The sequence below is a fragment of the Rhagoletis zephyria genome, unplaced genomic scaffold (assembly GCF_001687245.7).
Source record: "Rhagoletis zephyria isolate East Lansing unplaced genomic scaffold, Rhagoletis_zephyria_1.1 Rzeph_scaffold_00776, whole genome shotgun sequence".
NCBI classification, from domain to species: domain Eukaryota; kingdom Metazoa; phylum Arthropoda; class Insecta; order Diptera; family Tephritidae; genus Rhagoletis; species Rhagoletis zephyria.
The window spans coordinates 136,223-154,489 of record NW_016157860.1 but is presented as its reverse complement, the minus strand read 5'-3'; the positions used below and the strand labels follow the sequence as shown (position 1 = coordinate 154,489).

Genomic DNA, 18,267 nt, shown 5'->3' with positions numbered 1-18,267 from the left:
AGACTGGGTTGGTTGCCAAAAAAAAATTTAAATAACCGAAAACTTTCAATCACCCTTCCCTCCCTTGTTTGAACACTTACTTTGTGAGGTGCTTGCAGTCATAAAACTTTGGCGAGTCCTAAAATAACCAAAATTTTAAGCTCGTCCTAACTTTTTTATTTAAGACTCGATTTAACCCTCAATTAGGCGCAAGGTTATTTCAAGTTGAAAAAAATGCCTTGAGTCTTGGAACGCTCTTGATTTTTATTTCGGATTATTTTTTTTTAAATCTTGTTTAATTTTTAATTATCTACTATTTTCTTCTATTTTGATGTTATTGTTTTAAATGGCAAAAAATGTATGTTATATTTTATTAGATTTTTAAAAATATTTTTATTTATTTTGGTTTTATTTTCTTTACTGATTAAATTTTCCTTGTTTTAAAAATGTGTATATTTTTTAATTTACTTTAATTGAAAACAAAAACCTATTGCTAAAATGCGAACATCACGCTAAAACCTCCTCGTAAGCAGAACTTTCAATCAGTCTTTAGAATAACTGTCTACCTGAAGACTGATTGAAAGATCTTACGAGATAGTTGCCAGTATTGACAGTTGCCTTACGAAAGACGTTCGTATTGCCGATTGCCAGAATTGCCCTATTAGGCTGTTTGTTTACTTACCTGCCAGCCTAAGTCACTGGCATGACATCACGTGACGTATGAGTGACAACAATGTCTAATATCCACAACAACATGTAGTCCGGTCCAAATAGTCGCTGAATCTTTTTAGTGTATTTTATTATGATTACGCTTCCAAGAAAAATAATTCAGCTCTATTTACTGATGTGGTAAATGAGTTCTTAGAATTTGGTAGACTAAGGAGATACTCTAGGTCGACAGGATCTTAGAATGATGTTTAGTATTTATTTAAAAATACTATATTTTCAACGATATATCAAACTTTGAGCACGAGTCATGAATACAAAACAAAAAAAATAAATAGAAAGAAATTACGATTTGGCTATTTTCGAGGATTTGCAAAGGACGAAAATGTGTATGAACCAACTCCTCTCAAAGTAAGCTTTCAAACTAGGCGGGCGTCATTGCAAACTTTTTTCGCGACCCATTCTAATGTGCATATGTCTCTACATGTACTAAAGTACATTTGAATTCAATAACGTACGAGTACTACGTACATACGTAAGTGTGTATGTACATATTTATACACATGCACATATGTATGTATATCACAAACATATTTAGCAAATAAAAAATATTTATTATATTCAGTTCGGAATTAGCACACTCGTATAAATTAATTAATTTTATAAGTTTTTTTTTACCTGCATTTTTCCGCTTTTCTACATATCTGACTAAATATGTGTGTATGCATTTGCTTTTGCTTATTTGTTTGCTTCCTTTGCCCCTTATTGGCATAAGTGCAGTGCCGGACAAAAGTATTGGCACAGAGAATTTTTCGAAATATATGCAAAGTTTTTTATTCTAATTTATTTTCGATAACTTTTATAAAAACATAGTTCGTACTTCAGCAAAAAACATAAAAGCAAAATCTCTAAAAATTGTGCAAAACTCAGGAAAATTCAATTAATTTGCATACTAATTTGCAACTTTCTATTCAAAAAGTACGCAGTCTTTAGCCCATTCAATTTTAGCATAACAAAGTGCAAGTTTGAAAGTGCCAGAAATTCGCTTTGATTTTTTGCAATGTTCGACAATTATTTTTTATATGGAGAAAATGATCAATATCTTCCATTAAAAAAATGGCCAAAAATCTACGGGACTTTTTAGATACTTCAACCTTGCACTTTCTTATACTAAAATTGAATGGGCTATAAAGCTGCATACATACTTAAAATTTTTCTAAAAAATCTGAATAGAAAGTTGCAAATTTATTGAATTTTCCTGAGTTTTGCACAAAGTTTAGAGACCTTTTTTTTGTTTTTTTTTTTTTTTCTTTTTGTGAAGTACGAACTATATTTTCATTAAAAAATATTGAAAATAAACTGGAATAAAAAACTTTACATATATTGCGAAAAATTCTCCGAGCCAATAATTTTGTCCGGCACTGTACGTATATGGGCCCTTGTGTGAGGCTATCATTTCCAATTCAATCTATTCATGTACACATACATACATTCTCACACGTATGCTGACGTGCTCATTTAAATTTATTAAAAAAAAAATAATTAAAAATAATAATTACACCGATAACTTATTTCAATAAAATCAATTACGAGTACAACATTGCCATACTGTCGCACTTTGTATTACTTTAGTTATATTTAATTAGTAGCATAGCAGTCCATTTAGTTTAAATGCATTTGTTGTCGTTTACATGTTGTTGTGTTTTGTTTGTAGTCAGTTTATGTGCTTTATATTTCTCCCAGTGTATTTTTGCGTAAAATGCCGTAATTTATATGTGTGGTTGGGGCATTCACTAGCTCGGCAGTGCTTAAATGCTTATTTTGCTTATGTGTATGTAAGTAACTTCTAATAAACATTAAACATGTATGGTATATTCCTGGCGCTCCTGCTCCTTCTTTTCCTGATACCTGCAATTGAATATGGGCGTAGAATGCATACATATACAGTGTATATTCAATTAGGGAATTCACAAGACGTTATATACGTCGCAGGTCTTAAAATCGTAAAATTTTTCAATGTAAAATAATGGTCAATAAGTTTTTAAATGATTTGAACCTACATGAAAAATGTTTTAAAACTAATAGAAAAAAATATCAAATAGCTTTTTTTTAGCCTACAAATCCCCCTAAATGCATTTTAACAGCAATTTCACATTGAAAATATTACAACATTAAGGCGGTTGCGACGAATTGTGAATCACGTTAATGGAATTTTTTTACAAAAATATTGCAGAAAAATCAATGATGAATTTTTTGGAGATACATGTGTAAGTAGTATATATCATCACCTTCTTCTTTTTCTTTATTGGCGCTGTCACCGCCTAAGCGATTTTGGACATATCATCACCAGACCGCGAAAAAAGATGCATAAAAAACTTCTGCGAAGATAGACTCTTAACATAGTTGACGGCGGAGAAAGACGCCTAAATCCTAGCTCGTCTTTATTCGTGTCTAGTGGTGATAATCCCAGTAGATAATTTCAGGAGTTAAAAAGCCCTTCTGAAAGACCTTCCTGAGGGTCAAGAGGCCTTCCACTCTACATTCCGTTTTCCTTTCTTTTTTGTATGGAGTGGCACAAATTGAAGGGCTTCTTCTTTTGCTACTCATGGAAGGCCTTCCAGAAGGGCTTTTATAGGACATACTTCAGAAGGGCTTTTGGGGGAGTTCTTTTAAAGTTGCTTCTTTAATTTATAGAAATCATACATCTTTGAAGTATTTTTGCTTGCGGTTTGTATCAAACATGTGTTATAGCAGCTTAAAATGTTTATTGAAATTCATTTGTAATGCTAAATAATATAAATTTATTCATTCGTGTAAAATGTAAATGGATAAGCCCTTCTAGAAGGTATGCAAGGAAGCAATTTTTTCAGCCCTTCTTGGGTAGGCTTTACTTAAGAAGGCCTACCTAAATTATCTTCTGGGATAGTATTAATAGGTATATACAGTGGAATAGCTATCGCAGCAGAGTGGGCCAGTGCCTCTACCCAGGTTAGGGTGCCTCACAGAAAGCCATTTTCAAATCCTTACGCTGGATCGTTGTCATCAACGACTTGCTTGGGGATATGGAAAGTTAGGGCTGCCTATCGCCTTTGTTAGCGACAGCACATAATGGTCAAAGTAAAGTTTCCTAGTTTCCCTCGATGTATGGAGCCTCCCTAGTACTCTCTTACAGAGTCAAGCATTTATGCGTGATTCTATATAAACAGCAATCTTGGAAGAGAACTATTTAGAAGGTAGTGAAAAGGCATCAGGCATTGCCATGATTTATGTTGTATAAAGTCATTATCTGGTAAAATTCCCAAGAAAAGCTTACTACAAACATCAAACTAAGAAGCACAGGTTCCTTTTTAAACCTTCGTATGAGCACTCCACTTGGAAACTCTTCTTTACACACATACCCCTAAAGGGTAACTGGGGAACGGGCCGCCTCTTGAACATATCTGTTCAATTTGCAGGGCAGAGTTGGAAAAAGAAGGTCAGGAAGTCAACACTAATCTCAACGTAAGGCTTCCTGATTTATGCAGCGTATTTCAAGCGGAGGTGACCAACATAAACGAGGCAGTTGACTGACTACGTACCTTCTACATAGACCAAACCTGAAGCTATTCTTGATGTTCTGCTACACTTATATCACTATGCCGAGTGGGATGAGGCCACCAGTAATTTACTGGTAGCGTGGAATATATCTAGACACAAGTGTATTTTTAATGCGCCACTGTGGTGCGCCACCATTAAATTTTCAGAAAAGATTCCCCAAATTTGAACTTCCTGGTGCTAAGTATGTACTTCAACTTTGTCCCGGGGAATATCACTCGTTATTTTAAGACCAGGACGTGAAATCCTCAAGAACGTGGACAATATTTGTATTGGCAGCCTAAATACACACAAAGTCATAGACCGGCCCTTCAACTACATACATACTTTCAAACTAGCTCATGTTCCCCTCAATCGCCGGCGGTCTAGCTAGGCATTTCCTTTCACTGATCTGACGGGTGTGCAAACAACTTGTAGGATTGCTGACTGATCAGGTGTTGTGACACAAAGACGTGGCTGTGATGGCTATACTTGGTTACCACATTTTCCATTTCGTGAAAAATTTTATACGATTCAATGCTTTTCGGGTCCCTGGTCCGCCTTTGCAAAGGAGTAGGTAGGCGGCTCTTGGAAGCGATATGTTGAGAGACGAACAACCCAGTCCTTTATGAGCAACCAATCCGATTCGAAAAATTCCTAAATCATTGATCAAAGAAAGGAACATGAAAGCAGAACAATGGGCAGGGGTCATAATGTCAGAATTCACATCTATCGGAGAATAACTCTTGCCAAAAATTTCTACTTTGGACAGAATAGAAAACTGAGAACTAAGGTCCCCTTCATCGCACGAACATTGTTAAACACGAAATCTTAAATCAACAAGAAAATCGTATGCATTCTAAATCAGATTTCTCAAATATTTATTATTTACCTTGCCAGTAGTGAGGTCAATTCCTCTCGATCCATCTTGGCCAATTCTCCGTCGGTGTTTTCCATAACACGTTGCACTTCCAAGTCCAGTGCACGTTGCTCGCGATCGCATTCAGCTTCGCTGAATTCGCGCAAATCAGTAAAACCCGACGGTGGACGAAAACCCAGATCGCCAGCAGCCACAGCGGCTACCATCGCCGCCAAAGAGGCGCCCGTATCCGAGTTAACCTCACTGTCTAAACTGTGTTAAGCGTTGGGGCAAAAAAGGTAGAAAATTAAGAAAATAATGGAATTGAATATTAAAAGCACAGTAAATATAGACAATTAACAAGATTTATACATAACTATGTATAACTAAATCAATATATTTATGCTCAAAATACAGAAATTCTTTATTTCTCAGGCCGAAAGTACGTTCGAAAAGTATATAGACAGTTTAAATTTTGAATTTTCCTTCACTCCTCTAACACCAACTAATTCAATATTTCCCATCATTCACACTCCCAAAAATATTTGAATGCCCTTATTTCAATTAATCCAAATTAGTTTTGCTTTGGTGGAGTTTGGGGTTTAGGTACCTGAACTACCTGTTGTTACTTCCAGGGCATATTCTCCGATCTAGCGTCTGATGTTCCTTTGCTTGTAGTTGTTGCTGCTGCTGTTGTTGTTGTTGTTGTAACTGCAATTGTTGCTGCTGCTTTCGGCTACGATGTCCTCGCTTATCCGCGCCGATGTTGACACCACCGCCGCCACCAGGCACACCAGCCAGTAATCGCGGCCCGCTTATGCGACGCTCCACCGGTGAGCCCAGCTCATTGTTGGACTCTGTGCTCGAGTCAGGTCGAAACATATCTGCAAAAGGGTATAAATAGCGAGCGACAGGCTTACTAGCAAGTGCGCCCCACCCATACGCACCTGCAGCTGGGCGCCCATCGCTGCTGCGCGTCGACTTACAAGGAACTCTATAAGTTGGCATGTTGGAGAATTCTGTGCTGGGACTTATGCTCGTGTCCGATTCGGATTCACAATGTGCCCCAGGCACCACAGCACCACCAGTCCCGCCTACAACTCCGCTACCGCTACCGCCACCACCACCACTACTGCTGCTGGTACTCTTGCTGCCGCGGCTGCCATCGTTGCGGGTGCTCTTCTTGGAATGACCCGATTGAGACCCAGCGACCATTGTCATAGATTTGCTGAGCGTGGATTCGTCTGATGGTGTTGTATGTATGAATAAATACCAAAAAGAAGGGTAAAAAAGGTTAAAAGGAAAAATTAAAAATGCCTTCAGAATAGCAAATCCCTACCATCCGTGTTGTAGTAGCGCTGTTTGTGCCAGCTGGATTTCGATTTCACATGTCCAAATCCAGAGCTTGCCGGCAGTAGAGGATAAGCCGTTGCATTGAGATTGTCACCCTCCGGATGTCCGAATGTCTTGAATTGCATTGTATAGTCCATGGGTGAGGCGCAGACACCGCCATGCGAGGGCGCTTTCGAAGACGAACCAGCACCAGCGCCAGTGCGTCCACCATTCACACTAAATGTGGCATACGGTGAAATCTCATACATTTCTAAGGTGCGAATCACGAGAAATAGGAGCAAAAGAAAGAGAAATAAAAGAACCAAAAACGCCATCAGTAATAGAGAAAGTTATTTAATTACTGCGGTTAGTCGACAGCTCAAGAAAGATTTGCTTTGTTTTTTTTTTCACGCGCACACTGAACGTTGGACGTCATGACCTGAAATATGTTTTCTGGCATTTCTGCCAATTCACTTGCAACAGCATCAGCAGCAGCAGCAGCAGTATATACCAACTCACCTGATTCGTTTCCTTTGTCCACCGTTTTCACTGGCGAGGCGCTGTACACCTGCTGATTGCGTCGATTTTCGTGGTCCTCTTTGTAATCGCCAGGCAGTGTACGCGACTCATAGCCCTCGGCTATGGGGCCACACAGTGTGCGACGGTGCTTAATTGTTAAAGCGCTGTCACGGCCGCCCAAGATAACGCGGGTTAGCGTAGGATGCGAACATAGAAATAGTCAAGAAAGGAATAAAAGGAAATAAGCATTGCATAAATGAAATTCGTTTGTCTCGAGTGCAATAAGGTGAAAATGAAAAACGTGATTTGGCTGATGGGCCAATTAAAATGTTTTGCTCTCTGTCGGCTTAGAAAAACTTCTACTTGGGAGTCCATTAACACGCAATCTGCGCTGATTGCAAATGTAGCAGGTGGGGTGCAACATAGAAGCGGTTATTTCAATTTGTTTTGGCGCTTATTTTTTGCATAAAATATATTTGGTGAAGTGTTTAAAAATGTTGGTATTTTATTTAGCTAATACTTAATAGCATAGGTTCAAAAATATGAATTTTTTTTAATAAAAAAAAATTGCAGAAAAAGAACTAAGAGTCATTCTGCGGAAGTGAAACTTCTTACGATTCGTTTTTAGTTACAGTGTGTCAATCATAATAAATGTATATTTGGCGTCGTATTCGTATTCTTATTCGTGCTCGTATTGGTTGGCACTCATGTTCGCCTCTGTCTTCGTATTTGTGGTTAGCAATCTTCGTCGTATTAGTATTCACCTTCGTACTCGTTTTTGTTTTCGCCCTCGCCGTCGTGTTTATCTTAGTATTCATCTTCGTGCTGATTTCATGTATGTATTGTTATTCATTTTGTTCTCCGAATTCGTCTTGCTTCGCCAACTCGTCTTGGTATTCGTCTTTTACTTTGTCTCAGAGTTAATCTGCGTAGTCGTCTTCGCGTTTGTCTTAAGATTCATGATCGTGTTCGTATTGGTATATGTCCTGGTATTCCTCCTGGTCTCCGAATTCGTCTTGTTCTTCTTGGTATTGGTCCCTGTTTTAATCTTCGTAGTCGTTTTTTCTTAGTTTTGGTCTTCGTCTTCGATTTTGTTTAAGTATGCATCTCGTTTTGGCCTTCGCAGTCTTCGTGTTCGTCTTCTTCTTCGCGTTTGTCTTAGGATTCATGTTCGTGTTCATCTTTGGGTATGTGTTGTTACTCGTGTTGTTCTCCAAGTTTATCGTGGTCTTAGAATTCGTCTTGGTATTCGTCTTTTAATTTGTATTCCATATTGCTTACATATGCGTCTCGTTTTGACCTTCCTAGCCTTCGTGTTCGTCCTTGCCTTTATATTCGTCCACGTCTTGAGCTTTGTTTTAGTATACATCTTCATGTTCGTCTTCATATATGTACTGTTATTCGTCTTGCTCTCCGAATTCGTCTTGGTCTTCCAATTCGTCTTGATATTAGTCCTTTTTTTTGTCCCTGACTTAATGAGTAGGCGAAATACGGTTCTTTAGAGCATCTTAAATGGGCAAAAAAAATTGCCGGACCAAGCATAGCGGGAACTGGCAGGTACATTGGAAATCTCATGAATAATACTTATGCAAAGCACTGTCGCAATACTGAAAACATCTAACCAACCAAGTGTTCCTTGAAAAGGCCAAACGGGGTGAGTCAAATTTCCTTCAATTTCCAAAACTGATTACGGGATCCAATCCATAGAATTACGACAAATATGATGGGCTATCTACTGAATTCAATTTTATTGAGGACAGGCAGAGCAATTTCCTTGCAGCTGCCCGACTTTAGCCAGACTGAAATAATTCATTTTTGGGCGGACGTATTGAGAATGTACCACATACATTCTTCTTTCCTCGACAAACCCCCTTAGATGAGTAAAAGATTACAAAGTAATAGTGATTCCCAACGCCCACCTGCCTTTCTCAATCTTAATAAACCTTCCCCTAGGTTTTAAATATAGTGGGCAACTGTCTATGCCTGAGTGCTTGGAAAATCCCTTTAGATTTTTGGCCACCCACAATTTATTCAAATCCATCAAGTATGAGTTCGTCCACAAAAAGGAACTTTACGGTGAAGACTTTGGGTCAGCGGCGTCATGAGTTCTTACGTTTTCGAAAATTAAACGTCAAAGTTGTGCGCGACTGAAAAAATAGTAACTGATCATAAGCGGGTTAGATCCCACCTTTGGCCTTGGGTGGGTAAATCATACAGATGCGCAGAAAAGGATATCATGGGCTCTTTCTGGAAAGGGAACGTCTACCAAGGCACATCAAAAGGCTTATATACGAGCTGCCGGATGAGCTGCAGAACTACAAATATCAATCCTTGGACCGGCACTGTATAGACTGGTAATCAATGGCATTCACTGTGATAGTTCGCGCAATCGACTGAATCCCTCAAAGCTAACAAATCTCAGCCCTTTTTTACGCGGCAAATTCATTAAAAACTGGACGTTTTCAAAAAATATAAGCAAACTTGTTCTGAAGTCACGACGGTTCTTTCGCGATAGACAGCTTAGTAGGAGACAACCATGCATTAGCATATTTGTGAAACTTTAGTCCTCAAGAATTGATATATCTGTGCGATCCAATTCTGGCTTAGATAGGGAGGGCGCAATCTCCCAGAAAGAATATAGGACATTTTTGTGTTAAAAGCTGGCACTAATAGTCCTAGGAAAAAGTTAGTATCAACGCTAATAAGCAACTTTCACTTTAGGCACTGCGAAACTAGATCCGTGCATTATTTAGTCTATGCTACATATTTACATTCCTCTGCCCGTATTACCGATTAGGTAGATATACATACATACAAATGTACAAATTTTTTCGATGCATGCAAACATCAATACTTCAACACAAAATCCGGTGAAATAGTTTCCTGATTAAGGTTTCTTTTAATTAGTAATGGGTAAGCATTTTCTTTTAATTTTTTCCTACGCGCATTTTCGCTACAGACACGAAATTCGAATGCAAAAAAAAACAATATACATATACATATATAAAATGGGCCACAGCCAAAGGTTGCACGAAAGGCCACGTTATATAGCGATTTATTTCGTCGCATTTAAATGTCAAAGTGCGGTGCTGCATCCCAATTGGTCGCATTCCTACCCTTCTCAATTCTACTACATAAATATTACATTTTAGGTGGATTTTTTTTTTTTTTTTACATTTTCTCTTGTACTTACATTGTAATGATGGCAACGGTGATGATTACGATGACGATTAATGTTGAAAACCAATCACCGTTGGTCGGATTCGTTGCATTTATCAGATTGTTCATCAAATCATTTTCCGATGGGAAAACCTGAGGTGGTGGTATTGTTACTCCATCCAGATTAGTGGTGGCGAAATGATAGTGTTCAGTGGTTTTGCCAGCATCATTTGTGGCCGAAACGCGTAGCTGATACCACTTGGCTGGCAGGAAATCGCAAAATATTAAATTTTCACGATTCTCCTCGGCATTCGAGATGTCGGATGTGACGACCGTCCAACGGATGTCCCCTGTGTAAAACAAAAAAAAATGTTAAATGGAAATGCTGATTGCTTGCGGCGCGCACAAAGCACCGGGTTAGCTGCCTACAAATGCGCATACATACATATACTATATACTTCAATATGTACATACATATTTACATACTTATAATCATACATATTTACGTAATGGTGCAACAAAAATGAATGAAACTTAGAATGCAATGCAGCAGTGGGTGGGCATACCTATATATTACTGTGGCATTTTATTAAAACAACATAAGTGATTTTAAAATGTTTGCCTTTGAAGTAACAGATAAAAGATTTCTCTTGAAAAAGTTTATATTTCTATAGAGCTTCTATTGAAACGGCAACTTAAACTACACCATGGAGTGAAGTCAGAGTGGTCTCTATACTCAATTTGGGGACAAAAAACTCGGTACAACTACCAATTAGCCTTAGCTCTTTTCTAGTAAAAATATTAGGAAAACTAATTGACTTTCACATTAGGGATAACTTACGGAAGAATAAGCCCCTATATGAAAGTCAACACGCATATCAGGCAGGCAAACCTACTGTTATTATAATACCTATATAGCCTAGTTCAAGTTATTGAAAAGACATTGTACTATGAACAGATCGCTTTGCGTACATTCTTGGAAATATCTGGTGCTTTCGACAACACGTTTTACGAAGCAATATTAACAGCTCTGATAAGGAAAGATAAGCATGTTAAAATCCAGGACTAAAGTAGCAAAAGAGGGAAACCAGCCTTGCAGGAACGGAAATTGAGTTCTATGGAGAGGCGAAATATCTGGTTGTAAATCTGGACAAAAGGACCAATTGGAACTAACATCTCTCCAATGTTATCAACAAGACTACAAGGGCCTTTTTTGCTTGTCAAAGAGTTCATAGTAAAACTTTGAGAATATCACCCAAACTACCACAACCTTTGACTCATTTAGAATGACATCAGGAATTACGGACAGTTGTAAACCTCTTTTTAACAGCCTAGGAGTCCATAATAAATTGAAGCTATAGTGGGTCCCTGGACATGAAGGTTTTGAAGGCAACGAAAGGGCTGACTGTCGCACAAAACGTGAAACCCAAACACGCACGCATTGTCCCGAGCCTTACTGCGGCACATCTACAAAAGTGCTTAGGAGTTGGCAAGAATCTCAGATTGCTGCTCTTTACCATCAGTCAAAGGGAATGAGACAACCAAAAATATTATTCTAGGAGAAACTCCGAAAGACTCCTTGACTTAAGGCGACAGCGTCTTAGAACTCTTACTGGCCAGGTCAGGTAGACCGGACACTGCAAGTAAAGGTACCATTTGCACGAAATGGGGTTTTCCGTAGAGACGGACTGCAGGTTTTGTGGGCTAGCGGAGGAAACCTCAGAGAGTATTATTTCTGACTGCCCATGTATCGTAGACTGATACACCTTAGGGTCCGATTATCTTCTCCATCCAAAATTTGAAACACCGCACCCTCCAAAGTGATTAACTTCTTAAATAGCCTTAGATTGGAGTGCCTACAAATAAGGGTTTAGCACAATACATTTTTTTAGGCTGCGGCGCAGTGGCTAGTTAGTCATTGCAATATTGTCAGGGAACCTAATAAAATATTTCTCAAGAGGGAAAATGGCCTACCTCGAAATAAGTTGATTTAATAAAAATGCCATAGATTTATAGAGGAGAGATATGCATGTAGGCGTGTGTGTGTGTGTGTGGAAATGCAATAGAAGTGCCATTGCGGACGACAAGCATTTTATCATTGCCACAAAAGGTCTACGGGGCAATGACGTAACCATTTGATGCATTGATATTTCATGCAATGCACTCCCGAGGGCTCAGGCGCATTCACAAGCCTAAATACATATACATATGCATATCTAAATTATATGTATGTGTATGCGCGCCTAACTGCAACATTGCAATTGCAAATGCATTGCCAACTAAATTATATGTGCGCATTGATGGATGTAAATGTATTGCGTTGCCTTCAATATTCGAAATTGATTGACTTTCAAGGGAGTTGCATTGACTCGCGGCGGCTGACTGCGCGGTATGTGCCACATTATTGCTGTTATGCACATCGATTGTGCGCAATTTCGCTAATGTTGCACTTTAAAATATTTTGCAACAAACTGGACCAACAACAAAAAACTACAGCAGAATAAATATTTGTTGTAGTAATTTAATTAAAACTGTAACAGATACATATACTAAGTATACAAACAAAAATAATCGCATTAAATTAAATAATACGTATTACTTGCAATATGCAGCAGTGATGCATGTATTGTATTGTAAAATATTTTTCATATACAAATTAGTATCTATTATGAAAAAGCCATTAAAAAAGTTTTAATTATTTAAGTAATCAAAAACAGCAATGGTCTATAAATTCAGCGTAGGAATTCGTATAATATACATAATGTCGGTATCAGGAAATAAAAGTAAAATCAAATCACCCATTTGTAAGTTACTCTAGAATTTTCAAAACAGGATATTTTTGTGCGCTAGGTTTGTGACCGGCCACGTTGAACAAATTTCCATTGAATGATAGAATTAAGCCTTGGATGAGATTGCCTTCTACTGATGACGCCACGCTGAATCTTCAAAGTTCAAAGGCCTATGCTTTCCTTAATAGGGCAAAGGCTGAAATCACCGCCATCCAATAAGAGCGGTGGGCGGCAAGTTAGAAAAACCATAACAATTTGCGACATCTACTAACAGCTGCTATGTGGTTATGGTGGTTTCGACCACGCCCCAGCGAAATAGGAAAACGAGGCTTGCAAGGATCTGTTCTATGCGCGCTGGGAACGCATTTTCTAGCGCGACCCCCGTCAACACGATATGAAAATTGTGCTTGGCGATTTCATCGTCAGGGTTGACGCGGAAGCGATATTTGGCCCAATAGTCTGAAAATTCATCTAAGATAAAAGGGTCAGGTGGAGAAGAAACTAAGTTTACTTAAGAGAGTGGAACCAACAGCCAGGGGAATGTGTGAATGAGGTGGTGGAAGAATGTAGAGCAACCCCGTAGACTTCGATGGAGAGGCAAAACTACAACCTTCAGATTAGCCAGAAAGCGGAAGGCTTGTTGCACGCGGAACAAGGTAAAATGTCGTGCGGCATGTGCAGCAGGCATCTGACTTTTCAACTTTTTTTGGGAATATTAAATCTACATGGTATCATGCAATGAGTTTTTATACATAAATTAATTTAAGAAAATTGTTCAAAATTCTCCCGCAGGAACCGTATTGAAAAGTTTGAACCCACTTATATATTTTTCTTATATATTGCAAAATTCTCAGAAATATGGAGAAAAGCTCCGAGGCAGACGGTTTTAATGAAAAGTGTTGTATGCGACTTCAATAGAAAATTCAATTGGCTTTATTTTAAGGACTGAAATTCGCCAACCACGTCTGAGGATAATTGCAATTTAGTTAATTGACTTTCCCAAACCTGATAAAACTAAAGTTTTGCTAAATCTCTAAAAGTGTTTTACTTTCATAAAATATGATTATACATATACATATTCGGATTCAGGAAGAAATTTTACATATGAAGTGATGATCATTGATCAATTCACTAAAAACAGAATTAAATGTAGCGGGAAGGCTTCCGAAGGTGGAGAAGCCATGGAGATGGATGGGGGAGGCGAGTAGGGACATCATGCTGAGCATCCTTCAAATCCCCTCCGCGGCATAGTAAAGTATATAGCTTAAAGTGTTTTTATACTATTAAATAATTAGAATAGAGTACAGAAGAATCAATTTTATTTGTTTTTAAAGTACTTTAGTCATATTTTATATTGCTTCTAATATTTCTGCAATAAGCAATAATACATATCATTTTGACAAATGCAAACATATATACATACTGCTTAACGTAATAGGCTATATGATTGTAGAGAATACTTAATCAATTTAAGAGATTAATTGCAGCCAGTAGCAAATGAAGCGAATTATATGTTTCAGCAATTCGCATTTAAAAACACACTTTGCTGCACCTTTTCCAACTCTTATTCAATTAGATGCGTGTATGTATGTACATACATATTATGTAGGTATGTATGTGAGTAGCAATGAAAACTTGTCGCATTGCATTTAACCACAATCACACACATGTAACATGAAATTTTGCATATCAGAACATGCGATTGTAAATAGAAAATGGCTGTTCAATAAACTCTAAAACCGCAACCGCAACTGCGATGTCCGAAAATGGCTGGCAACTGCCCGGCCACAGGCCCACGCGTTCAACAATCGACTGAACATTGAATGCAACGAACAACTATACATATTTACATATACATTAGAGTGAGCCAAAAAAACTAACCTAACGAATTTGTGAACTTAATAATAACAATAATTGGCGCTTACACATAGAGATGTATTTTAGTGTTTGGCCGAGCTTCTCCTCCAATTTGTGGCGTGCGACTTGATTTTGTCACACAAAGGGGAGGGATGAACAGTTTAACGCCGACTCCGAAAGGCGTATTGCATTTTTAGGAGAAGCTGTTTTCCATTTTTTTCTATTTTTCTTTTTGCGATGTTGCTTTGATCAGGGCATGAACCCAGGCTATGCGGAGTGGAAGCGCGCACTGCTTACCTCTACACCACAGCGGCCGCCATTTATGACCTATTTACTGAGAGTCGATGGATTTTTAAGAATTTCTACTACTCTGATCTTCCCGAAGATAATGATATTGCTGAACGAGGTACTTAAGTATGGAAATTACAATGCCAGCAATATCCTAATTGCAATAAGCTGAATTTTATTAAGAATCAAAAAGAACATTATGTTTAAGAATGCTATAAAAAATAAATAAATGGTTTAAAACCTTCTCTTCTCAATCTAGTTCGTAATCAACATTTTCTATACAATTTGTATCGCTTTAGTGTAAGTTTTTTCATTTAGCATGAATATTTCCAATAATGGAGCCCTAAACGCACATATTTCTGCTTTTTTCGACTTATATTAATTTTTTACTTACAATTTTTACTTACACATTAGATCGTACCAGAAAAGCAATTCACATTTTTCACAAAAATTCAAAAAAAAAATATTTTTTCTGGCCGAAAATAAGGTCTTTAAGTATCATATATCGATGTTCTTGGCTTGAGGAGAAAAAAGTTTTGTTCTTTCCAAAAAATGTACAAAGTAGACCACTCGATTCGACAAAAAAACAAAACAAAATTACTTTGCAAAAATGCTTTAGATTCAGGGATGTACAGCGAACTTTTTTTGTTTGCTTGTAAGTTGGTACGGTCTAATGTCCATGCATATGTATGTATGTATGTATGCACAGGTTTCTTTATGTTTTTTCTGCCATTGACGCGCGCGCGGAATGTCAAAATCTGGTGACAAAAATATTCAATTACAAAATTTTGCGCACAAAGCAGTTTACGTGTAAACCGCAATCCTGTGGTGGTTTTTCGAATCAATACAACAACTTCAATTACAACAAATGTATACTATTTAGCCAGGCAGTATATATGTACATATAAGTATGTATTTATGTGGGTAGGGACAACTACTCTATGTATGTATAGATTAGGGATGTTTCGAATGTCAATCGCGAACGCAAATGTGCGAATGCGAATGTTAGGAATAAAATTAAAAAGCTATAATCAACTAAAGTCATCATTTTTATTATTTAAAAATTTGGTAAATTATGTATTAGAATGTTGAACGAGTGCTTAACCTATACAGTGTTTTAATCGAGTAGTCAAAGTTCAAAAGGGGCATATTATGTTTCAAAAAAAAATAATTTTGCAGCCTTTTCTCCCATGAGGCAAGTTCTTAGAGGCACGTTTGTAAGGCCGGCTGCACTGAACAATTGGAACGCTGGCGGGGCGGAGCGCTCAAATATTTGCGGGCCAGATCTGTTAAATTGTCGTATTTTAGTTTGGTTTTCCACCAATCGAGAAGATTTTCCCCGAGATGAGCACGTTTTTCTTTAAGATAGGCATTCAATTGAGTTTTGATTTAATTTTTTTTTAATGTCTCCAGATTCTACATCCGAGCCTTCGCTTTCGCTGGAGGAATCTAAAATTATTTCTAGGTTGCTTATAAGACTTTTAGCAGTACTTGTTGAAGGCCCATCAAAGTTGCTTGATACACTACTTAACCGTTTTGCGCCCGAAGCTAAACGCCGGTTATTGTCCGCGGCCTGGTTAGACAGACTTAGAGCCATTTCAAAAGTATTAGAGTGGACTCTCTGCCCATGTACACATTCGCATTCGCAAAAAAATTTTACTATTTGATGCGAATGCGAATGTCAAATGCGAATGCGTAAAATGATGCGGATCATTCGCATAACGAATGCGAATGCAAATATTCGCAACATCGCTGGTATAGATGTGTGGAAGCTCATAAAGGGAAAATCGGAACTAATGAATCAAGTGTTTATTGCCATAAACATCTAAATAAAATAAATGACATCTAAATAGATCATGTCATTTACGGTTTCTAAGGGGAAAAACAACCCTTAACAAAGTATTAAAAATCCATCCGCATGAATTTATGAAAACTGATTTCAATTTTGTTAAAATCTGAAATTATTTTAAAACCACNATGTGTGGAAGCTCATAAAGGGAAAATCGGAACTAATGAATCAAGTGTTTATTGCCATAAACATCTAAATAAAATAAATTACATCTAAATAGATCATGTCATTTACGGTTTCTAAGGGGAAAAACAACCCTTAACAAAGTATTAAAAATCCATCCGCATGAATTCATGAAAACTGATTTCAATTTTGTTAAAATCTGAAATTATTTTAAAACCACATTTTATCCACTATTTTAATTTTATAAGGACTAACATCAAATTCGTAATCAGCAAAAACCAAAACCATTGGATATGAAGTTTAATAAAGTTTGAAAAACCACCAGGCAATATTCTATTGGCCGATGCAGAACAGAGATCGTTAAGAAACCATAAATGTCTCGACTTGGAAACACAGAAAAATTTAGTCTCTACTTTCCGAAAATGCTTGATTTTTTCGTGGATGCAAAAAACATTTGATTTTGTCGTACGGCGTATTCACTAGGGCCGAACTAGTGCGTTTCGCTACTGGGTACACATTTAATTGCAAATATAAATATGTAAGTATATGCCCTCAGGTTACCACTCACTGGCATCTCCACATGATTCACTTACCCAACGGTCGATGCTCAATGGAAAAATGATAAATAGGGCAGCCTCCATTGTTCCACGTCGATAATTTCAAATTCACACAGGATGCATTGGTTGCTATCAGTTCGTTGCCGTTCGGCGCCTGAGAGGCTGTAATGAAAAGTAAAAATCGTAAAAAATTAATAATTTCAGTTATTTGTGTGGCAAAGTACGTAGTCGTAGTTCTCCTATAAAAATGTAAGAGTACCGTTAATTTCCTTATGATCCAATTATCGGATCTTAACCAAATTTGTATGGGGCCACCCTCGAGGTACCACCTTTCAGAATTATCGAGATCGGTTCGCGGGGTCCAAAATTTGTTTTGGAGTATTCTTTTTCATTTAAGTAATACTAGTGAACTTGCATGGCGTTGAAACGCCTTAACTTAATTAACATTTTTAAACAGCGGGCAACTGTGTTCAAAAATCTAAATAAATTTTCCATATCTACGGCTGAGTGGAAGATCAACCTCTCTCGGCAACCCTTCGAAAACGCTCTGTCTCAAATGAAGATATATAGAAAAAATAAATAATATAAAAAAAACTTTTTAATATACAACGCTTTTATAAATGGACTAAAAAGTAGAAAATAATACTTCTCAGTCCCATAGAATTTGTTTTGATAACTTTTGATTTTGAAATTTTAGCAAAAGTCATTATAAACAAT

At 37.5% G+C, this 18,267-nt stretch overlaps 1 protein-coding gene across 1 annotated transcript in view; it reads right to left on the bottom strand.

The window, feature by feature from the left end:
* Positions 1-2,469: 2,469 nt before the first annotated feature.
* The window catches only part of LOC108361489 (Down syndrome cell adhesion molecule-like protein Dscam2), an 18,036-nt gene continuing 2,238 nt past the window's right edge, over positions 2,470-18,267 (bottom strand). The window contains exons 3-10 of the mRNA XM_017614111.1: positions 17,587-17,712; positions 10,122-10,437; positions 6,929-7,092; positions 6,417-6,680; positions 6,025-6,321; positions 5,697-5,961; positions 5,111-5,350; positions 2,470-2,553 (exon numbers count right to left, since the gene is read on the bottom strand). Coding sequence (XP_017469600.1) covers positions 2,502-2,553; positions 5,111-5,350; positions 5,697-5,961; positions 6,025-6,321; positions 6,417-6,680; positions 6,929-7,092; positions 10,122-10,437; positions 17,587-17,712 — 1,724 coding nt within the window. The 3' untranslated portion in view covers positions 2,470-2,501. The remainder of the gene's footprint in view (positions 2,554-5,110; positions 5,351-5,696; positions 5,962-6,024; positions 6,322-6,416; positions 6,681-6,928; positions 7,093-10,121; positions 10,438-17,586; positions 17,713-18,267) is intronic.